Below are 24,892 nucleotides of genomic sequence, written 5' to 3'. Positions count from 1 at the left end.
CCTTACTGAATAAACACAATACGACAGTCAGACCGGCCCAAGTGTTATGGATTTGCTAGGGAAGAAACACAAGTAGACTTTGTGACTGAAAATAAAGACATGGTTAGACTTTACAATGAGGGTAAATTAATTAGCATTAATAAGCATTAGCTGTTAATGGTTAACTGTCCAGTAGTCCTTTCCTAATTTCATTCATGTTAACTAAGATATTAATTCGTACATGATTTAATAGTTTAAAAGATGATATTTACATATTTTTTAAAACGCCTAGACTGACCAACTCCCCCAGAATTAAATAATTCTGGAAGAAATTCCCAGCTGCTGGAGAAGCATACCTAAAAGCCTTTATTCCCATTTCAAGATGGATGTTGGGGACAGATCGCAAGAGAAGGTCCTTCGAATATGTCTCACAGTGGTGATGTTGACTTCTAGCATTTTCCAGGTGCATAAATTTGCATAGGTATGAAGGAATCAAGTTAAGAACTTAATTATACATAAGGACATGTCAATGATTAATTGTACAGATGGGCAACGCAGACCAACCAAACCTTGAATGCAGGGGGCTGGGTGCAGAGGACAGGGTCTCTGCAGATAAAGACGTTGCCACATAAAGCTGCAACAATTAATTGATCACTCGATAATTGCCAGCTCCTCTGATAATCAGTTAATCAGTTTGAATAAAGAAAAACAAGTCAAAATCTTTTGATTCCACACTAACCCTTAAATGTGAATATTTTCTGGTGGACAGTTAACTGAATATCTCTGGGTTGCAGACAAAACAAGACGTCCTCATCTTGGGCTTTGCAAAACACTGGTTGACATTTGAATAAAAAATGATAATTGACAGATTAATAAGCAATGGAAATAAGAAAGCAGTGTCAAATCCCTTAGTTAGGCCAACTTGGTGTTTGAGGATAAAACGATGTGTCAAAGATGGTGCAGTGAAATCAGCAGCCAATCTGGGCCTGCTGGTTTTTTCAATGTCCTAAAGTTTAAGGGCTTTGTGTACCTCTTACAGTTACCTAAGCATCAGCACAAACAGAGTATTTCTCATGTGGATGGTTGAGAGTGTCAGACAGGGAACGAGAGGCAATGGGTTCACTGAACGCTCGCTGAAATAGTCAATTATTATGTCTTTGTCAGAGATGTTACGAGTCCTTGACAATGCACCGGGGAAGTTCAATACCATTTTTATTTCTACATGAAGATGGAATGGGTCATGGGTTTGATGTTCCAATACTAGCATCCCAAGAAGGACGAGAGCATCAGTCTTTTGTTCATATTCACAAGAATGACCTACGTTTACATTTAACATTGACATTACAAAGTTTTGGGAGGTCCCTCACAATTATGTGTACTACTTCTTGTGCTTGGTAGAACTCGCATAAGTGTCAAGGTGTCTGTGTCAGCCGCTTTGGAGAAAAACAGGGGGAAAATGCCACCAAAGACGCAACAAATTGGCAACAGTGATGGAAGAGGAAATGGAGGAGATCAGAAAATCCCTGAGCTTTATGTCAGAGGAGATAAGCACACTTGACAAACAAACAAAACTGGTGGAGCTAATGGATGAGATGAAACATCTTAAAATGCTTATCAGGGAAAAGGACAAGAAAATTGATGACTTGGAAAAAAGGATAGAAGATTTGGAACAATACACAAGAATGGATGATGCTATCATAACCGGACTGGAGAACAAACACCAAACTTCTGCAAGATTGCCGTCAGACACAGACAAAGGTGAGGATGTGCCTGTGCAGGAGTCACACTCTCTGGAACAACAACTCATTCAGTTTTCTGAAAAGCAAAACATGTCCATTGGTAGTGTTACACTCGGTTTAGGGTTGCCAAAGCGTGACATTAAACAAATGACCAAAAAAGTGTATAATTTATTTACAAAACAAAGTGCAACTATGCAGCATGTGAGTGAAAATATATAGTGGTGAAGCCTCTGTTCAGGGTGAGCTCAAGCCAAAATAACAAACAAAAACCCAATCTAAACTTCTGACTGGTAATCTACCTAAACCCTATGAACGAAAAGGAACAAAAAGACATTTACTAAACCTACCTCCCTAACCAAAAACAGGAGAAAACAGGGAGTAAAGGAAAGGCAGCTCACCCCTACTGCTTCTTGTCTAAACTAAGACAGGCTTGCTCTGAAAACAAGCACAGAACTCTTTCACTAAACTAAACACTCTGGGTCTCAACAAGATACTAATTTATCAAACACAATTTTGAATTAGGTACGCTGGTAGTGATCCTCAGCATCTTCTGGGCGGAGCCAGTTTAAATCTCTCTGCGCTCTAGTACCAGCCAATCCCCAGCTGCCACGTCACTGGCTCTAGGCCAATGTGGTGCGAAATCTGCTGCGTGGAGATCATCTTGGCAGGGAGACAGGAGCTCTCACTCAGCTTAGAACCTAAATACAAATTAAAAACACAACACAAGGCAAAATACGGCTGAAGACATAAGCCAGCGGTCCCGGCGATTATAATGGGAAACGTGAGGTCTTTGGGGAATAAGACGGACGAACTTGCAGCGCTGGTGAAGACCCAGAGGGAATACCGTGAGTGTGCTTCAGTGAAACTTGGCTGCACTCGCACATCCCGTACAAAAGCGTTGAGGTTCCAGGCTACAGTTTGGTACAAGGAGACAGAGACTGTTCCAAGAGTGGGAAGAAGAAGGGTGGCGGGCTTGCACTTTATGTGAGTGAGAGGTGGTGCAATCCCGGACATGTGACTGTGAAGGAACGGCTCTGTACCCCGGACATTGAGCTGCTGGCTGTGGGAATGCGTCCGTATTATTTACCGAGGGAATTCACGTCGACCATTGTTATGGCTGTTTACATCCCTCCGTCAGCTGATGCAGTGGTGGCCTGTGACGTCATCAGCTCCGCCGCTGCTGAACTACAGACTGAACACCCAGATGCATTCATGGTAATTACAGGTGATTTTAATCATGCCTCACTGGACAAAACTCTAAATAACTACCACCAATATGTTGAATGCCCCACCAGAGGCAGTAAAACGCTGGATCTCCTGTATGCTAATGCCATGAATGCTTATGATGCCACAGCCCTTCCCCCCCTTGGCAGATCAGACCACAACTTGGTCATGATGACTCCCAGGTATGTCCCTCTTGTTAGACGGCAGCCCGTGCACACCAGGACGGTGAGGAGGTGGACCAAGGAGGCCGCTGAGACACTGCAGGACTGCTTCGGGTCAACAGACTGGGATGTACTCTGTGAGCCACATGGTGAAGACATTGACAATATGACTGACTGCATCACAGATTACATCAGATTCTGTGAGGACACCACCATACCAGCCCGCACCGTGCACTGCTTCTCCAACAACAAGCCCTGGATCACCAGTGACCTGAAGGCCCTTCTGAACAAGAAGAAGGGGGCTTTCATGTCTGGAGACAGAGAGGAGCAGAGGAGAGTGCAGCATGAACTCCGAGAGATGCTGAGGACGTGCAAGGACAACTACAGGAGGAAGCTGGAGGCCAAACTCCAACAGAACAGTGTGAGGGATGTGTGGACAGGAATGAAGCACATCACAGGGATGAAGGGGAAAGACAGGCAGACATCAGGGAGCTGGGACAGAGCAAACCAGCTGAACCAGTTTTTTAACAGGTTTAGCTCACCTCCTGCCACCCCTCCGACACCCCCTGCCCCCCACACACCCACACCCTGGAGAGACTGGTTTTAGCCCAGCTGAGGCCACAGGTGAGGACGTATTTGGACCCCCTGCAATTTGCCTATCAGCCCCATTTAGGAGTCGATGATACGGTCATCTACCTGCTGCAACAAGCCCATATGCATCTGGATGGTGGAGGAGGCACTGTGAGGATCACATCCTTTGATTTCTCCAGTGCTTTCAACACCATTCAACCTCTGCTACTGGGTGAGAAGCTGCAGGTGGTGGGTGTTGACGACACATGGATCTCCTGGATTACTGATAATAGATTAAACAAATGATTTAAACACAAGATGATTAACAAATATAGAACAGAATTATGAACACCAGAGTGTACATAAAATTACTTTGGGATTTTTGTATATAAAATGTATATATTCTTAGTTGCTGTTATTTTCTTTTATTGCACTGTATAATTTAAAGGCAGCTGACAAAATATAATTAATGTTAAAAGGGTAGGTGTAATAAGCTAAGGCTTCAGCCTTCACCCTGCCGGTGCTGTTTTGTTTATTTGTTTGTGTGTTTTATTTTTTATTTGTTTGTTTGATTTGATTTGTTTTCTGAAGCTAGAAAAGCATTAAGTTAATTTATTGTCTATCTACCAGTGTATTTGCGTTTTATAAGTTGGAAAAAAGGCCGACATAAACCAAACCAAAGTATCATAATTTTAAGGCTTCAGAAGCGTTAACTAAGTGGGCTATGCAATAATAATAGCATTAGTAGTATTCAGTTGATAAAGTTGCTAACCTAGAGCCGCATGCCCATAATTTGCAAATGGTCTCATGGGTTAGGAATAAGGTATAAAAGGAGGAGGTTTGGGTGGACTGATGGGTTAACAAAGCATGTGACTATGACAAGGGAGACCATTTCTCATTTTATTGTTTTGTAATCATAAACACAATCTTTGACGAAGTAGTATGTTTAGCTCGAGCCATTGTTTACCCCAACCAAATGGTGTTTTTTCTTTTATTTTTTGCCTTAACATTAAATGGCAGATTAGAAAGCAGTCACATAAACTATTTTTGTAATGGTCGTGTAAATATTTTTAATTTCAGGTTAAACTGCTGGAGTCCATTCTTAGTGTGTGTTTACTGGAGGCTTCAAGTTTCCACATCATGCTTGTGCACATTGAATATTGGACGAGGATTGACTTCTAAACTATTTGTGATGTCACAAATCATGCTCAAAGGCCCGCCTCCTAAAGTCTGATTTTAAATTAGCACAAAGAAACTTTCCACTCTCAGGAGGTGAATGTGAAAACAGCCTTCTAATGTCAAACTCTGCACATAAGTCATTATACACAGTGAAGCTCCAACATTCAACTGAAGCAACAAGACAGAAAATTGCAGTTTTTGACTGGAGGGGGACTTTAAAATTCAGGCCCAGTGGTGTAGTGGTAAACAAAGAGATGGATGCTTAATGGGTGATAAGTGGTGACCAAATAGGGTTTTCCCTGGATTTGTGTGTAGACAAATGTGGTAAAGGCCTGCAAATGTGCATGGCATGCACAGAATACATAGTTTGTGCATTGACTGTTGATTAACAACTTGAGGGCAGACACAGAAAGCCTGATGAATAAAGGGAATTGTTCCAATGTGACCAGTGAGCAGATACCAGTTGGGTCACATGACATGGAAGTTAAAGAAAAAAAGCTGAATAAAAATGTGAATAAAATAAAATAGAAGAAACACTAAAATCCCATAAAAGTGCATGTGTCTTATTTGTCCAGTGTGATAATCACATGAAGTGGAAGCTACTGAAAAAATTGCAATTGTTTTCTTTTCAAAGGTATTACTAATAAAATTGGTTTTATGTCATTCGAACAGTATGTCATTGACGTTCCCGTGAGCTGGCCGTCCTCTCACTACCAGAGACTATCACTCACATACTGGAGCTCAAAAAGTAGACTTAAGATTTCTAGTCCTATTTACTTCTGTAACTGAGGCTAACTTAACTTTCACTACAAACACACACAAGTTTGCCTATGCAATTTAACTGTATTGTATCATTTGAGTGCTGGACTGTGTAATGTGTGTATAAATGCATTCAAGTTGTTGCATAAGAAATAATAAGGTTTTGGCATATAAAATTATTATTTCCTTTGCAACAAAGGTTGCCCACCTTTGAGTTAGATAGTTTGATAGTTGATTAACCTTGCCATTATGAGGCAAACAATCACACAGTCCTTCATAATGTACAAAAAAAAAATCTAACTAACTAAATCTAATAAGACTAAACATGATTTCAAAATATTTCTTAGGACTCCATGTTATGCATATTCAAAAACTACAGCTGACTCACAGCTTAGCATGGACTGTCAGTACCAGTTGCTTCAACTAAACAGAGAAAAGACAGTATAAAAGATATGTTCATATAGTGTAACTAGTCATGTGACAGTTTATGGGACTGTCATGACTTAAGACCATGCAGCTATCAATTATGTTAATGTATTTTAGACTGAAAATAAACTTTTCACGTCAGACATTTTACACATGCGTTGAATTGATATATCCCCAAGCTCTACAATTACTTATATTCAAAAATATGGTTACTGTTAAAGGGGGAGTAGAAATGGGTTCACTGTACCAGTCTAGTTGCTGAACCATCCTAATGATTAAATAATTACTTGGACAGATGACAAGTCTAAGTTTAGTTGGATTTACCCCCATTTGTCCTGAAACCACTCTAGTCGTACTTGAAGCCAGCAGAGAGCAGACTTACTTATTTTGGCATCTTTTCCTTCTGGCTTTACTGGAGACACGGGCTGGATTTTCCTCTTGCTATGGTTAAAGGATTACCATGCAACTAATAATACACAGCTCTTACATTAAGCAACACACACAAGTGAATGGCTTAATGTAACATAACTGCAGTCATTTTGAGATTGACCCTGGCTAGAACATCATCATTTGATTTGTTTCAATTTAATTCATTTCTTGTGAGTAGGGTTGGTTGATGAATGACGCCATCGTCCATCGGCGATGGCTGACAACCCAACTACTGGGGCGGCTGTGGCTCATGGGTAGAGCCAGCATCTTGTTATCGGAAGGTCGCTGGTTCAATTCCCCTGGTCTGCATGCTGAAGTGTCCTTGGGCAAGATACTGAACCCCAAACTGCCCCTGATGTGCTGGTTGGCACCACAGTCACCGAACGTCAACCCCACTGAACATTCATAGGGGCACTTAAAGACTGGGAAAGCCAAGTGACATCTGTGACATCACAAATAGGTTTGTGTACAAGACACTGGCTCTGAGCCACAGCCACCCGTATTTTGACATTCATGGACATTTTTCAAAGATTCAAAGTTCTCACTCAAATTTGTAAGCTGTTATTACCATTTATAATGGGAAAAAAACAGCGTTACATTTGAAGCAAACGCGAAAGAGAAGTATCTGACTAGTTGTGAGACCCTTTGACCCTACTGTAGTTACAACATGTCATTTTTGACTTACAGATCAATGTATTCTTCTGTGCAGTCTAGCCATTTCTTTTAGATATCCTGCCCTCATGTTACTCATATCACTTTGATACTGATGATGTGTACTGTGTGCTAAGTTCATTCAGTAAAGGTGAGGACGACTGAGATTCAGTCGGGGCGCGCAGTAGAAGCATTCTGCAAAAGTGACCGTTACTCAACAGTCACAAGATTGTCGAAATATTTTCTTTACTTAATTTAACCATCCCACTGATGCTGGTGCTTGTGTGTTTTTGTGTGTGTGTATGCTATAAGTCGCTGCATTTCCACGCAGCAGATGGCTATTTGCCCATCTAGTAGTCATGCAAACTGGAAGCATGTCTGATTCACACAGTGATTTACCACTCTCTCCTCCTCTAATGGACATTTACAGGAAGCAGCTGCAGAGTGCAGATACACACACACAGGGTGTGTTCTGCATGTGTGTGTGTGTGTGTGTGTGTTGGCTGGGAGTTTGGGAGACCAACAGTGAGAACACAGTGATGTGTATAAACTCCCCTATTCCCTCTTCTGCTCTGTCTGTCTATAACTCTCTCCATGTTTCTCCTCTGAAAGTAACTGCTATACATCATTCTTCATCTGAGGGAGTTGTATTGCCTTGTATTTTGTCTGGCTACATCTACTTATGAAAGCAATAAAAAAAACAGGGCTCTGTATGAGGGCCAGTGCCATCACCAGCCACATCAGAGTACACAAATGTTGCATAGAAACTTGCTGTTGACTTAACTGGTGTCAGATTTTACTATTAATGAATCTTTATTTTCTAGTAATATAAAAACTTGCCTTCATACAACTCACAACACCAAAGTGTTTAGGAAAATTACCTTACTGTGCAGCAAAATGTCAGTAGCACCACAGTGTATCAAGGCTTGTATCCAGTCTTAGTTTCATTTATTACCTTAAATGCACATTATGTAATATCCACCAATTGGGGTCTCTCTGTGAAAACATAAGAAAAGATGTCAGTCAGCTCTGAAGGAGAGAGACAGGTTCAGAACCAGACCTTCTGGGGAAATAAACACCAGCACATGGGAGAAAAGATTTCTCTTAGGTATTTCTGTTAGACATTACTAGTCTATAAAGTCTATCTGAGGGTAAAAGTTCAAACATACTGTGCAGTGGGCGAGTCTCTAGTCACTTTCATTTGGTGTGAATTCATCACTGTTTTGTTTATCATTGAATGTCTTGTTTTACTGATACCCTATGGCCAGTGCCATGCAGCTGTCTTACTTTTCTTGATTGTCTTAGCTTGATTAGTCTTAACATTAGCAATCCTGGGTAACTGGTGTAATGAAGCTAGTTGTCAACTGGCTTTGTTAACTCTGGGCTTCAACTCCAGCCCTAAGTGGATTCATATGAGATAGGCAGAAGTCCTGAACAAACCACTAAGAAACAGCTGAAAGAAAAGTAAGTTCCCCCGGCTGCCTAAGCAGAAAGGAAAACTAGATAATCTATGTAAAGGCTAATTTATCAAGCTACTACAGTGTGCACAATTTCTTTATATGTATATTTTGATGTAGAAAAATGCATCAATCTACACCTGGATCTGTATCAAGATACATGGTGATAACCATGAGCTGTTTGGCTGATAGCCTGTGCTGCCCATGTGTCACAATTCATGAAAAGCAGCACCAATAAGCATGTGTGACATGTACTGTTATTGCATTTTAAACAACATTCCACTGGATTGTGTTGATTTGCTTGAAGTTGTTATCATTATATAGTTGGATTTATTACCTCCTAATTTCATACATGTATGTTTTGTTGGAGGAAATAACTAAAAAGCTAAAACTTCACATAGAAATGCTGTAAATATGACACCAGGCCTTTGTTACAAAACCAGGTTCTTAAACATGAAACAACCCAGAATATCAAGCAGTTACAGTTGTGTATTACAAGTGATAACTGCTACTTAAAAGGACACTGGACTGAGCAGTTTTTTCATTGCCCTGATTCCTCCATCATCAGTTCTGATCCTTTTATCTCTCCCACACAGTGTGGGTGGCAAGAGACAAAACAGAAGGGAGAGATGCAACAGGGTTTATGAATAATTTGAGGATTTACTTTCAACATTTTCCCTTTGTACTTTATAAGGATATTATTATTCATTTAAAAAATGATACAATATATTTATAATGTGCCACAAAGGGGTCATTTAATACTGAAAATGGGAAATTAGCAGCACTTCTGCAGTCCATCTCCTAGAGTTAGCACCATAATAATCTTGCAGTATTTTGTATCTGACCTGCTCCATTATCTCTCTCTGCAGATGGGAGGTGACAGCATGGACCAGCTGCTCTGCATCCTGCGGCATCGGCATACAGACCAGGAGTGTGTTTTGCATGCGTCTGTTGTCCATAGAACAGCAGGATATACTGACTGTTTCAGAGGATGAGTGCAGGGAATTTAAACCTGCCATCCTGCAACCCTGCAACCAGGTGGACTGTCCTCCAGCTTGGGAGACTGAGCCTTGGCAGCAGGTATGGACTCTGTTTGCATGTGTGTGTCTAAGTCTGTGATAGTTTGTGTGTAAGAAAAACTGACTAAAATAGTCCCTTCCTACCTCTATCTCTGTCTTCTGCTTATCCCCTCCAGTGCTCCCAGTCCTGTGGTGGGGGTGTCGAGTTACGGAAGGTCTACTGTAAGCAGCTCCTTTCCACAGGGGCCTATAGAAGGCTGGGAGACAAGGCCTGCTGGGATGGCAAACCTGCCACTAACAGAGGCTGCAGCAGCACTGACTGTCTGCCCTACATGGCAGGAGGGGAATGGGGAAAGGTGAGCAGAAGCACACAAAGATTTCCTCCCAGTGAAGTGAGTGCTGGAAGGATTAACATGTAAACTTTAGCTGAAGTGACGCTGATAAAACAAGTCTCCAGTGAGGCAGCTGAGTGGGGTTTAGAATAAAATAAAAATGGCCACGTGATGTCTGAGGCAAAGACACAAAATCAAATGAACATCGCCTCTGCAGCAATCTGCCTTGATGCATTTGATTACTTTTAAGAAAGCACCCAGTTTAAGTCCATGCAGACCAGGAAGAAGGTTTGAGTTTAGGTTACAGCGGGTCAATTCAATTCAATTTAGTTTCATGTAAATAGTAATTTGTTCATGGTTTTTAATTCCAGTTGTCTAATTCTGCTGAATTACAACCTTAATATTCCTCTGTTTAAGCATAATAATAGTGTCGGACGTGCAATTCTATAGTGCTTTACAACACTTGTCACTTTCACCCATTCATATACTGATGGCAGAGGTTGCCGTGCAAGGTGCCAACTGCTCATCAGGAGCAATTTGGGGTTCAGCATCTTACTCAAGCTAGGGCAGGCGGGGATTTGAACCAGCAACCATGTGTGACCAACATACGCACATACGTCTTTTTCCCTCTTCAATTCCTCTTTTCCCCTTTTGTTTGTCTGTTGTTAGGTCCCCCAGTGTTCTGAATTCAAGCTGTCTCAAACCAGTCCAGTCCTCAGGGCTCATTCCCAGATTGGGATGAGGGAATAATGTTATAATATTGATAATAACTACAATGACTGTGCTGTTGACAGTAGTCATATTAAACTACAACGGCCTAATAATAATAATAAACTAATAGCAAAAATGGTAAATAGCATTAATATTCCACAAGTATGTCATTATGCCATTATTGTACCATTAAAGGGTTTTAATCAATAAAAATAAATAAAAATAAAGCCTTCTGCTTTCCCTATGTGTGTGGGTGGGGGGGGGCAGTCATTTTATCGGCTTGTGTTGACGTGACTGCACTGTGGGTGTCTCTGTTCATCTTTTCTCTCCATGCCCTTATAAATGTATAATTGTAGTTTGTTCTGTATATTAAATGTGATTGTGATCGATTTGTTTTTGAAAATTAAAATGCTATTAAATAGGCAATGTCTCATTATCATAAAAAATAGATTATGGGGAAATTTTACAACCCTGTCCATCAATCAAAATCACAGACAACAAGGAAGTGTACTGCAGCCTCTGAACGGCCTTATTTTTAAGTTAAATTAGTTATCTTCAAAATTCAAATTGCAGTAAAATATGGATTTCCTTGCAGGAGTGAAGTAAATCCACTCAAATCTTAGTAAAAAGACCTTTAGGAACTTTGGCCCACAAAACTGTGGCATCAACCAGAAGCACATCATCTTGAAAGAGCTTACGTTAGGTAAGGCGAGCCAGACATTCCAGGCTGTTTTGCACTATCCACATTCCACATGTCTTGCCAAATTGGAGAGCTACTGTGTTCGACTAGCTCCAGCATGTTCTTTGCTGATATGTTAGCAGCTAGCATTCCCACTAGATAAGTTCACCAACTAGCCCTGCCACTCTCTGGTATGACCAAAACATACAAACATAAATACAAAAACTTGGAAAGAGCGCTTTGCAGTGCTGGCTCGTTGTTAAATTTCAATATTGATACCATTGCATTTCATGAAAACAAAGGAGAATGTCAGCTAATAGCTAATGAAGACATGGTAGGATTATATGCTGAGAGGATGAAGTGACAAGATATTTTACAGAATGACTCTGGATAAAATACGTTTCAAATAAATTTTAAACTTTGATGATTTATTTGACAAATGTGCCTTATCTACTATTCATTGATTAGTGTCAACAACAAAAAGTGTTAAAGTTGTTAGCTTAACAGAAGTGGCACATCCATTACATACTCAATCTTATGCTCAGCTGTTGCTTCTAAAACTTTTTTGCTACAAAGATTAACAACATGAAAATCCTGTAATATTAAACATTCCTCTTCTGTTTTCCCCTGCAGTGCTCAGTGTCCTGTGGTTTGGGAATCCAGCGTAGGGAGCCACACTGTCTCCAGTTGACAGCCATGGGCCACCAGGTGACGCTGGCGAGGGAGCTGTGCTCAGGGCTGCCCTCCCCACCACTCGTGAGAACCTGCCGCATGATGGCCTGTCCCAGTAAGAACACACACACACGCACAAACACACCTTTATGCATTTATGTTCACATTTGAAAAAACAGGCACACTTAAACAGCTAAGGTGCAGGTGATGAATCAAAGTCTAGTGATCTGGCACATATTCAGGGAGGCAGGAAAATAAAAAACAATGAATGCTGGAATCCAAAAGACAATCTGGCAGTGGACAAGGAAGCAGTCTGTATAAATACTACTGAGGTAATCAGAGGGAACGTCAGGCAGGCAAGTGAGTGGATGGAATAGGTCAGGCAGATGAAACTGGCAGGTACAGGACAGTAAGGTATTTTCTAGATGTATACAGACATTTTAGAAAAGAGGTATTTTCCCCCTCTTCCACTTTTGTTACCATAGAATGAGCCTTTATATCTAAAGAGGGAGCAGGTCCTCTTTTTCTCCACAGAGTGCGTCATGTTGGACTGACATGTTTCTACTGTAGCACGGAATGGACGAACTAAACACTGACTCTGGAGAGTGTTTTTATCAGCCACTGTAGGAAGAGTAGGGTGAGACAAATGGTGATCAGTTGGTAGCAATCTGTAGTCTCCAACTAGATGCCACTAAGTCCTGCACACTGGACCTTGAACATCTTTCTGGCACATGGCCTAACAGCCCTAACCAAAGGTAAAGAGAACCAGTGAGCATGCACACATTTCCCAAATGCTTCATTTTACATGTACACACCAAAACACAAACCGAATTTGGAACATTCCGCACATTAGGCATTTTTAAAAAATCTCTGTTTCAGTGATAGAAAACTCTTAGAGGTAACCATTTAGGGTTGGGCGGTAATAGGGTAATAAGGTATACCACGGGGTCTTAAAAATAGCAACGGTATCAGTTTCAATACCGTCATTAAAAAAATGCTAACGAGAAGGGAGAGGCGGTAAATACTGACAAGGCAATTTGTAAATTGTGCAATAAGGACGCATATCCGAAACAACAACACAGCAAGCCCTTTTCACACAGAGTCGCCGCATTATCACCGCAGCACGGTTCGCCAATTCTCCGCCGTTGGTTGTTTACACAGAGCCGAGCAGCTCCGGAGTAAAAGACGAACCGGAGTATAATTCACACAGAAATCCGGCGCCGCGGCTCCAACAGAGGCGTGACGGTACACGTCCTGATGGTGACGTGTTTTTTTTTTCAAGGTGCTTCCCCGGTGTTTACCTGTTAATCTAAACATGTAGCCTACACACTGACAGTTTATAATCATATGGATGCTGTTATAATGTGTTGTGATTGAGATCCTGACCCACCAAACATCCTGGAAAGTGACAAAGTTATGTTTTTCTCTAAATTACATAATTACATAATCGCCATCAGTAAACTGGACCCTGTCTGACTATTTCACTCGTGGGGAGAGAGGGAAACTGAAAAATCACCGCGACAAACAGTTGGTGAGTTAAAGTTTTTTGCCGGGGACAGACGCTGTTTTTCGGCCAGAAATGTGACGAAGAGTCGGTCGGACCGACAGGCTGACTGACACATTTTTTTCCTCATATAAGTTACCAAAGACACGATCAGTTACTACGTTGCTTGCTTTGTGGGACATTTCTCTATATTTTGTTGAGTGAAGGATCTGTTTAGCTTAGTTTCTCTGCGCCGCCAGCTTATCTGTTCACACTGGTTCAGGTCGCCAATACTGCGCCTCTGATACCTCTGGAGGTGCATCAGAGGCGAGTGGCCCGAAAGTACCTGTGAGTCTGTGCCACAAGGTCATCATCGCAGCGGGTTTTCAGCACCGCAGGCAAAGTTGTCAGTCCACAACGCGCCCTGTTAAAGCCGGAAAAGGTGCTGCTTTTTGTTGTTATTAAAAGTTGTTTGGGCTGTGATTTAATTTAATTGATTTGTGTGCGCGAAAACTGTTCTGGATGTTTATGTTAATTTAATTCTGTTTGACTGTTGTATTTGCACTTTTTTATAAGCTGCTATTTGTAAAAGTTTATAATATTGTGCATGTTATGTTGTTATTGTTTCAGTATTAGTGTTTGGTATTCAGTTTCTGAACAGTGTAGGCACAAGCCAACAGTTTGGTGACGCGTCTGAGCCTTAGTCATAATTTTTAATTAGTCACGGTAATACCATATACCCTGGTAAAATAGGGAGGAGGTTTGACGTGTGTGTGTTGTACATGTGTATGCAAAAATGTTGTAGGCTCGCTTCAACGTGTGTGTTTGTAGGCTGCAGATGCTGTGTTGCTGCTGTTGTAAGAAGTGGAAGGATAATTTATGTGGCTTAAGAAAGTTCTCTTTTGTTAAATTGTCTGGGATCTGTCTTCTTTTCTGGTTCATTCTAGTAAGGCTACAGTGAGGAAGGCATTCTTGTAGTTATGATTGATAGTTAAATACAGTCTGTGAGCGTGGTCAGGTAATAGGTTTTGCAGAATATCTTGTCAGAGGATAGGGTTGCAGTTAATGTCAGATTTTTATAGTGCCAGATCACATCATTTTCAATATCCAGTCCCAGATTGAACTAAAGGCAAGTTGTCTGCATGTACTTTCTGATATCAACTCTTAATAATAAAAACTGTAGCTGTGACAGGCCAGATTACAGCCATTTAACATTCTCATGAACACAGTGTTAGTATGTGTATACAGCTGGAGAGCGCTAACCCATGGGGCTGTGAGCAACATATACACTTCCCAGCACTTTATCAAGCTATCAACAGATCATGTTCTCTCTTTGAACATGAATATTTGAAGGAAAACTTTTACTTTGAAAACCCAGCAGGGCTTATCGTCAGTCCTCATGCTAACATACCGTGCTGTACAGTATGTACACAAGCAGCTAGGAAGTGGCTGCAGATTGAGAGCTGATGAGTTCACATGAAGTCTTTGGCCAAGCTGCAGGAGGGAAAACTCTTCCACTGTTCACAAATTCGTTTTTTACTGCACACAGTGTTGGTCCAACATTCAGACAGCCAGCAATTAATTGGATTCTATAATTTCGTTAGTTTCTATGACTCACCTCGGCTGGAACCCTGTAGAACAGCGCAGCAAAGCATTCAGTCTGACTCCAAATGTGACTCCAGATATGTTTCATGAAAGGTTCTCTCCATCTGCTGCTCCCTGTTTATTCTCATACATGCGATAATTAGTTAATTAGGATTAAGGTAGATGCTAGTATCCTTTATTGAAAGTGCTTGTCAGAGGGTCAAATATCTTTGGAAACCTCCTTACCCCACACATTTCTGATGTTGGATCAGGCACTGTGACAGTTTTTGCAGCTTCCTGTAAGAGCTTCAGATAATTTCTCTTGCATGGCCTTCAAAGTTACTTTTGCGCATGATCACATTGCAATGTCGATGCTGACATAATATATTGCTCTGCCCAATCACCAAATACAGAATACTGCACCATGTGTTTTAGTTATAGTACGAGGTGAAAGATTTCTAAACATATTTGGAATTGGAGAAAATAAAATGCTCACTGTAAACCTTATTGCTTTGTTTAAATCCATAAGGAACACATGGGAGGTGGTTCAGCTGTGGGGTTTTTAACCTTAAATTAAAAAAAAGTTTTGGATGATTTCAGTTGTGTATCATTAAAGAAATCAATATTTCAAATTGACCATTTTCAGAAGTCTTTTTTTTTTCATAGATGCACTTTTTATTTCATACTCTCACTTAAGCAAGGAAGCATAAGCAACAGCTTCTAGATTTAGCCAGTTAGCTCCTGTTAGCTAGAGCAATACCAATATCAAAGTAACAGGATAGGATTTGTAAACACCCAAGGTGGCTTAGCTTTGCATCAGCACATTAGCCTTTTAGTTGTGAGTGTGTTAGCATGCTGACACTGACATGCACTTAAAAAATAGCTTTGCCTAAGTACTGCTTTACAAAGCCACTAGCATAGCTCTTGTTGACCATGTGCAAAACAAGTGTCCCAACCTCAAGAGAGATAATGGCCTACATTTACAGCTTCTACCCAAACATGAAAACAGCCTGATCAACCTAAAAGGACGCCGGGAACAGCTCACTCTTCTTTTTTCTATTTATTTCAATCATCAATCTACATCCACTTTGCTGATTTCTTCAAAACAGTTTACAGTATTTACAGTTACTTAGTAGAGTTATGTAGAAGAGTAAGAGTGGTTGATAACCTTTAAAGAAACAAAAAAGACAAATTTCATTATTTTTCTGTAATTACAAACTAATATATGTACTAGTTAATGTATGTATACAGAATGTATTTAATTTTACTTAATTAATGTAGGAAGAAACTTAATTATGTATCTGCTTGCAGCATCATGCTTAAAAAATAATATAAATATTGAAACTGCAAGCAGTGATGAACGGGCCCTCGCAGTCCACGCGTGTCGGGGCATGCTGCTGTCGCGGTATGCTGCTGTCGGGGCTTGTTCATGCAACAACTTCCATTGAGGAATCAAAAGCTATATCACGTGATGGCGGACATCACAGCAGCGTGCTCCTCAGGTGCTATAGCGGTGCTATAACACTTCCTTGCTATGAAAATAAGTACATTAAGTCAGGACGAGATTGTCGCGCTAGCTGCCAACAGCTTCCACTCAGAGTGGATTGAAACCTCAAAGAAAACGCTGTTTGAGCTCTGTCCTACAACGCAGCGGAACATCTCGCATAAAGGTGCACAGAAAGATGTCAATAACAATAACAGCTGCCTCAAGGTGCTGAACGAGTGTGGGGACAATGTTCCAAGATTTGTATCTCACTATTTGGATGAGTTGCCACCAGTGACTTTCACAAACATGGATGTATGCGGCCTACTCCGGAAAGTGGAGCAGCTACACACCGAGGTCTCATCCGTGAAACATGCACTACACCTGCAGACTGAAATCAGCGAAGGGCTGCGCGCTGTCACAGTTGATGTGAGCCGCCGGGTCGGTGCCCTGGAGACCTACGCTGACCACGGCTGTGCCGGCCACATTGCATCGGTGAGGCGTCTGGACGCGGTGAATGCTAGCGCCGCAGGACCCACTAGCGCAGCGGCTGCCAGCGGTGCTGACGGCTCGGCAGGGGGGACCGAAGCACCAAGAGATGAACACCAAGAAGGGGATCCACAGGGACTGCCGCTTCTAACTGTGGAGAGGGCTACATCAGCAGCTGCCTCGGGTGTAACGATGCCTTCACCTGGGTCTCCAAAGTGGAGCCAAGTAGTGAAACGAGGGCAACAGGAGCGCACAGAGTCGGCCGATGCTAAACAGGGATTATTCTTACAACTGCCGTGGCCTGCGCTTGGGTCAGAGCACAGAGGATAAAGCGTGCCACATTGTTGTGGATCAGTTGTTGGAGCACTGTGACATTCTGTGCTTACAGGAATCTTTTCTAGCTAAGCAGGATCTAAAAGGGCTAAACTCAATTAATGACAATTTCCATGGTGCTGGTGAGTCCACCACTGAGTGTGGGTATAAAAAGGGGCAGAGTACCAGGAGGTGTGGCAATTCTGTGGAATAAGACACTGGACTCAGTGGTGAATGTCATTAGGCTTGGTGTGGACTGGTGTATTGCCATACACTTGACACAGCTTGATAAGGAATTTGTAATTTTAAATGTCTATACCACATATGAATGCCAGAATAATGAAGAAGACTATATGAATAAGCTGGCGTTCATTAGTTCTTTCTTAATAAATGAGCAATTTACTAGTGTCTTTATTGTCGGGGACATGAATGCAGATATTTCAGACAGTAGATCAGTATTTGCTAACCACCTGAATCATCTCTGTAGAGACAATAATCTAATACTGTCCAGCAGGGAGCTGTTGCCATCTGAAAGCTGCACATTTATAAGTGAGGCATGGCACACCACATCCTGGTTAGATCATTGTCTCTCAACAGCTGATGCTCACACTTCTTTGACACATATGGAAATTTTATATAACGCATCTACCTCAGATCACATTCCTGTAAAGATGGTTATTAGACGGGATAACATACCTGACACTGTAAAATGTGCAAACAGTTTTATTCCAGATCATGTGGACTGGCCCTCTCTTTTAGAGGAAGACATTGCTTCCTATTTTACTCACACTGATAAACTGTTGAGCAACATATATCTGCCAAGAGAGGCACTCATCTGTAAAAATACTAACTGTTCTAACATTAAACATAAAACGGATATCTCTGCAGTGTACATTGATATTGTAACAGCTCTACTTAAAGCCAGTGAGCCTCTTCTTAAAACAAAAAAGAAGGGGAAAGCTAGACCTGGCTGGAACACGTATGTGGCAAAATTCTATACGGAAGCCCGTGAAACTACTAAATCTTGGGCAATGGCTGGTAAACCAAGACAGGGACCTATCTTTGAATACAAGAAGCATACAAACGCAAAATATAAATATGCTATACGTTACATCAGTAAAAACGAGCAAACTTTGAGGGCTGACTCCATGGCCAAGAAACGTTTAGATAAAAACAGCAAAGCTTTCTGGAAAGAGGTAAAGCGTGTTAATAATTGCAAGCCATCCTTACCATGTACAGTAGATGGAGTCTCTGGTACAAATGCAATTGCTGCACTTTGGCAACAGCATTATACTAAACTATTTAATTGTGTCCCGACTGAAAGCTATCAAGTAGATAATGTTGAAGGTGTGAGTACAATTAAGACCCATGAGGTGTATCAAGTGATCAGAAACCTATCAGTCAATAAATCTACAGGTATGGATTCTATCTCTGCTGAAAATCTCAAATTTGCCAGCTCAAGGTTAGCTCCTCTGCTTGCTCTATGCTTCACTGCCTTCATGGTCCATGGCTGTCTTCCAGACTCTATGATGACAGTGCTGCTGGTCCCTGTTGTCAAGGATATATCAGGAAAAGTATGCAGCTCAGACAATTACAGACCCATTGCTCTTGCTAGTGTATTGTCTAAAGTTGTTGAACAAATTCTTCTTGAAAGAGTCAATGCATTAATTATCTCTGCAGAAAATCAATTTGGCTTCAAGCCTAAGCACAGTACGGATATGTGTATCTATGTTTTAAAAGAATTGTTGAGTAACTACAAAAGAAAAAACTCATCCATGTTTATGTGTTTTTTAGATGCTTCCAAGGCATTTGACTGCGTGAACCATGAAAAGTTATATAAAAAATTGAGCAAAGCAGGCGTCCCAAAATACATAGTGAGAATCCTGTCTTATTGGTATGCTCACCAAACAATGCAGGTGAATTGGGATAATTGTGTATCTGCTCCCTTTCAAGTCAGTAATGGAGTCAGACAGGGGAGCATTTTATCTCCTATTTTATTACATTTTTATATGAATAGTCAAAAGAGTTAAAAATGTGTAAAACTGGCTGTATGTTTGGCAGTGGTGAACCATCTCATGTACGCGGATGACTGTGTGCTACTTAGTCCGAGCTCAGCTGGTCTGCAGCAGCTCCTTAATGTGTGTTCCTTGTATGGAGAGCAACATGACATAAAATATAATGATGTAAAGAGTGTTATTATGATCTCCAGAACAAATGAGGATAAACATATGTTTTTCCCTGACTTTAAGCTGTCAGGTCATGTTTTAAAAACCTGTAGTCAGGTGAAATATCTTGGTCATGTGATCACAGACACACTGACTGATGATGAGGACATTCTGCGTCAGTCTCGCATGTTATATGTGCAAGCAAATGTACTGATACGGAAATTTGGCTGTTGCTCTGATGACGTGAAGCTGACTCTGTTTAAAGCTTATTGCACACTGCTATACACTTCACATCTGTGGTCAAATTATAAAAAAGCGAGCCTTCGGAGACTGCAAATGGCATACAATGACTCTCAGAGAATTTTGTTAAAACGGCCCAGATGGACCAGCGCCACTGAAATGTTTGTGACTGCTCGAGTCAACACTCTCCAATCTGTCTTAAGAAACATCATGTTTAAGTTCATCAGCCGTCTGAAAATCTGATTGTTTTGGAACTGACAACCATTGCATTTAGTGCCACACGTTACACGTCACTGCTCTGGAAATACTGGTACAAGTGTCTTTTAATAAGGGGTTGCTAGACAACCCTGTATGTTGTTGTTGTTGTTGTCATTGTTGTTGTTCTTGTCGCTGTTTGTATTGTTTTGTTTTGTTTTGTTTTGTTTTGTTTTTTCCTTCTCTGTCTTTTTGTATCTTTTCTTAACTGGACTTAGAGTCTGTAATAAAATGTATCTATCTATCTATCTATCTATCTATCTATCTATCTAAAAGTGAAGGCAGTCAAGCTGTTATTTTGTCATTTAGCAATAAAAGCGCCAGCTATTGGCCGATTTGCACCGAATTTTGCACAAACCGCCATCGGGCCATGGAACACAATTAGCAAAAGTTTTATGGTAATTTGACTGTATTTCGTCAACTCCGGTTATTTGACACCTGGACCTTATTTATAGTTGTAATTATGCTCGTATACTCACACAGACAATTGTAGTGCAGCTCGGAGTCCTTCGGACGTTATTTAGATCCAGCCGATCATGACCGCAGCGCACGGGGGCCACGGCAATGGAGCTTCTACATAGGAATTATCTGCCGCGAAACTCACTCATTTCACCTACATTTTGTCATGAATGGCCAGTGTTATCATCATGTCAGCTCTTATGTTGCTGCCAAGACAAGCACAAGCGACCTTCTGATCACAACTTCTCGCAACCAAATCAAATCAAATCAAATCAAATCAAATTTTATTTATATAGCCCAAAATCACAATCACATTGCCTCAATGGGCTTTACAGTCTGTACAGTGAACAACATCCTCTGTCCTTAGACCTTCGATTCGAGTGAGGAAAAACTTGCCATCTTGATGGAAAAAAGACCCTTTTAACAGGGTTTACGGGTTAGATTGACAGAAAAGCTGATACAAATTAAATATGTAAAGTATGTGGATCCAGGAGACGACTGAGCAGGACAAGGCATCGCCAGGTGGTGCCCGAGCCACACGACCTCCTGTCCACCATGGTGACCTGGAAGAGGGCAGGCCACACAGGATAATTAGCTATAGATAGAGAGATCAGAGTGAGGAGGCCTCAAAATTGACAGGTATACAGTTATAAGGAGGTAGCGAAACAAGGAGAGGAATGATCCAACGGAGCCTGGGTGTGACAATCCAGATCCGACAGTATGTGGGGCTGTAGGAGCCAGGAGAGGTAGATGGTCCCAGGGGCCCGAGGTCATCAGAAGTGAGCCTGAATGAAAAGAGAGTAGGAGGAGGAGGAGGAGAAAGAGGAGGAGGAAGCTATAGAGAGTGAAAGTGACACAGCTTGCAGCTTGTGGGAACAGAAAGCAAAACAAGGTTATAGAAATGCAATGTTAATCAGAATAAGCAGATTATTACTCGTCTGCAGGACAATGTGGAGTCTAATACTATAGTTTACTCATTGAGACTGAGACCGACCCACTGAGGAAGCTAGCAGTCGATGTCAAGGACTAATTAAAGGCTAAGTCAAAAAAGTGAGTTTTGAGTTTAGATTTAAAGGAGTCAATAGAGCCAGATTGTCTGATATCAGCGGGGAGGTTATTCCAGAGAAAGGGGGCCGATAGGAGAAAGCCCTGCAGCCAGCTGACTTCTTCTTAACCCTGGGAACCATCAGGAGCCCTGAATTTTGAAAACGTAATGCACAAGTTGGAGTATACGGTATAATAAGATCTGACATGTACGACGAAGCAAAAGACCGTGTGCAGTTTTGCATGTCATCAGCAGCACCTTAAAGTCTGATCTTATATGTATTGGGAGCCGATGCAATGAGGCTAGGATTGGTGTAATATGATCAAATTTTCTTGTACGTGTTAAGACTCTAGCTGCAGCATTTTGAAGACTTTTAGTGTTCCCATGTGAAAGACCCGAAAATAAGGCATTGCAGTAATACAGCCTAGACGAAACAAAGGCATGAATCAGGATCTCTGCGTCAGCCGTGGACAGGAAGGACCTAATTTTAGCTATATTGTGCAGGTGGTAAAAAGCGATCTTGGTAATTTCTTTTATGTGCTGATCGAAAGAGAGGCTAGAGTCAAAAGTAACACCTAAATTCTTAACAGTTTAACTTTGAGAAATAACACAATTGTCGAGAGTTACTGTCACGTGATCAAAGTGGTGTCTCTGTCGAGGGGGAGTAATGACCAGCATCTCATTTTTATCCGAATTTAGGAGCAGGAAGTTTTCTGACATCCAGTTCTTCATTGCACAGAGGCAGGGCTCCAGTTTCGTGATTTGAGATTTATCATCAGCTTTCATGGGCACATACAGCTGAGTGTCGTCCGCATAGCAGTGGAAATGTAGTCCATAACTCTGAACAATTTGGCCGAGAGGTGAAATATATAAAGAGAAGAGCAAAGGGCCCAGAACAGAGCCCTGGGGAACTCCATACTTCACATCAGTAAATATTGATGTAGTGCTATTATAAGAAACACACTGTGTTCTTTCGGACAGGTAAGATTTTAGCCAGGCTGGTTCCAGGGCGGCATTCCGAAGGGCCGCCATTCCGAACATTCACTTTCATGTTTCGGAATGCTGGCCCTTAATTATTTTTGAAAGAAGGGCGCCATTCCAAACCTGAAACCCTAACCCTAACCCGGTCGGAACGGCGGACCATCGGAATGGTGGTCCTTCGGAATGGGGGTCGCCCCCCAGCCAGGCTAGAGCCAGGCCAGAGATGCCAGATTGACTTTCAAGTCGGTCTAACAATATGCCATGATCTATGGTATCAAATGCAGCGCTGAGATCTAGTAACAGAAGCACTTAGGTAGAGTTTGAGTCTAAAGTAAGTAGGATGTCATTTACCACTTTAGTAAGGGCAGTTTCGGTGGAGTGACAGGCTCTGAAGGCTGATGGAAAAGGTTCCAGGAGATTATTAGTAGGTAGCCTGAGAGTTGCTGGGACACAACTCTTTCTAAGATTTTAGAGAAGAAGGGAAGGTTGGATACTGGCCTATAATTATTCAGAGATCCTAGGTCAAGGTGTGGTTTCTTAAGTAGAGGCTTAACCACAGCAGACTTAAAACTAGCAGGGACAACACCTCTCATGAGTGATAAGTTTACAATATTTAACATTGTATGTCCCAGTGCTGGCCATAGATCCTTAAACAGTTTTGCCGAGAGGGGGTCCAGGATGCAGGTAGTTGGTTTTGAGGATGAGACAATTTTAGACAATATCTCAAGGGAGATATTTTCAATTGAAAATGTAACAGCATATATACAGAAATGCAAGAACAAACTTTTTTCCACCCCCACCCCCCACCCCAGGGGACAAGCAGAAAAAAAAGAGGAAATGAATGGACATTGTATCAATGACAAGAGCGATCAAAACAAACAAAACAAAAAAAAAAGACAAAACATACGGTGTGTGTGAGAGAATAAACATGTGGCTCAGTAATAGTAAAAGACAATATGACCTATAGGACAATACCTCATGTTTGTTCGAGCAGATATGTAATATTATATATTATAATTAGGAAGTCGTAGAGCCAGTCTAATCTTTTCTAGCCTCAGGAGTTGTAGTGTATCTCTAACCCAATGTTAGGAGGTTGGGCAGCCTGCTTCCAATTAAGTAGAATTATTCTTCTCGCTAAGAGGGTGACAAAAGCAATGCGATCAGATTGTGCCCTAGGAAGATGATCATCCTCACATTGAATGCCAAATATGGCCGTGAGAGGGTTTGGGTTTATTGGTCTTTTAATTATCTTGGATAGGGCATCAAATATAGAGGACCAGTAACCTGAGAGTCTCGGACAAAACCAGAATGTATGAGCTAATGCTGCAGGTGAAAAATTGCATCTATTACACAAATTATCCATTGCTGGATACATCTTTGCGATTCTGGCTTTAGACAAGTGCAGTCTGTGTGCAACTTTGAATTGAAGTAGGCCATGTCTGGCACAAATTGATGGGGAGTGTATTGTTGAAAATATGTCTGACAATTCAGTATCTGTAATTTGTAAATTCAGATCAGCCTGCCATGCTTCTCTCAATTCATCAAGAGATGCCAACTGTAAAGATGAGAGTTTCATATATATAGCGCATATTATGCCTTTGTTAGATGGAGCTGTTGGAAACAAAGTATCCATGGGCTGTTGTTCAGGGATTGCAGGATATGATCATGTTTGGTTACGAATCCAATCCCGGACCTGTAGAAATCTTAAAAAATTTGATTTTGGTAAATCAAATTTAGCTTTGAGCTGGTCAAATGAGGCAAAAGTATCTGCTATGTACAGATCTTTAAATGAGACAATACCTTTCTCACGCCAGACTAAGAAAGAGTCATGTTCAAGTGAGGGGGGAAACTGATGGTTTGCCACGATTGGGGCACAAAGCGAGCCAGCCTGCCAGCCGAAGTGTTTTCACACCTGAGCCCATATACGCAGAGATTGATAGACTAGGGGGGCAGTAGAAGCATGGCGTGGTGTGATAGGCATTGCCGAATACAACAAGGCTGGGAGGGATAATGAGAGGCTTGCATCAGCCTCCATTTGGACCCAGGCGGGGGCCTCATTGTTAGCATGGGTTTGTAGCCAGTAAGCCAAGGCTCTCAGGTTACTCGCCCAATAGTATAATTGGAAATGGGGTAAAGTCATCCCACCCACAGATTTGGGTCTTTGTAAAAATTCTTTATGGATACGAGGTGGTTTCTTATTCCAAATGAAGTCAGAGATAATCTTATTGAGATTTGTTGATAAAGATTGGTGTAGTTTGGAACAGGTATAAGAATTTAATATGTTCATTTTTATTAGGTTAATTCTGCCAGCTAATGAGATAGGAAGTGTAGACTATTTGTCAAGGGCCATCTTGGTGCACTCTAAAAGAGTAGCAAAATTAAGTTTAAAGAGGTCTGAAATTTTCCGAG

At 41.4% G+C, this 24,892-nt stretch overlaps 1 protein-coding gene across 2 annotated transcripts in view; it reads left to right on the top strand.

The window, feature by feature from the left end:
• adamtsl3 (ADAMTS-like 3) overlaps positions 1–24,892 on the top strand; it is a 432,074-nt gene that overhangs the window by 343,214 nt on the left and 63,968 nt on the right. For both annotated transcript variants that reach the window (XM_084353771.1, XM_084353770.1), the window contains 3 exons: positions 9,444–9,654; positions 9,770–9,949; positions 11,949–12,102. In XM_084353771.1, the coding sequence (XP_084209897.1) occupies positions 9,444–9,654; positions 9,770–9,949; positions 11,949–12,102 (545 nt within the window). The remainder of the gene's footprint in view (positions 1–9,443; positions 9,655–9,769; positions 9,950–11,948; positions 12,103–24,892) is intronic.

This window comes from Pagrus pagrus (assembly GCF_965226575.1).
Source record: "Pagrus pagrus genome assembly, chromosome: 1".
Lineage (NCBI taxonomy): Eukaryota > Metazoa > Chordata > Actinopteri > Spariformes > Sparidae > Pagrus > Pagrus pagrus.
The sequence above is the reverse complement of the archived record's forward strand: the minus strand, read 5'-3'. Positions and strand labels throughout refer to the sequence as shown.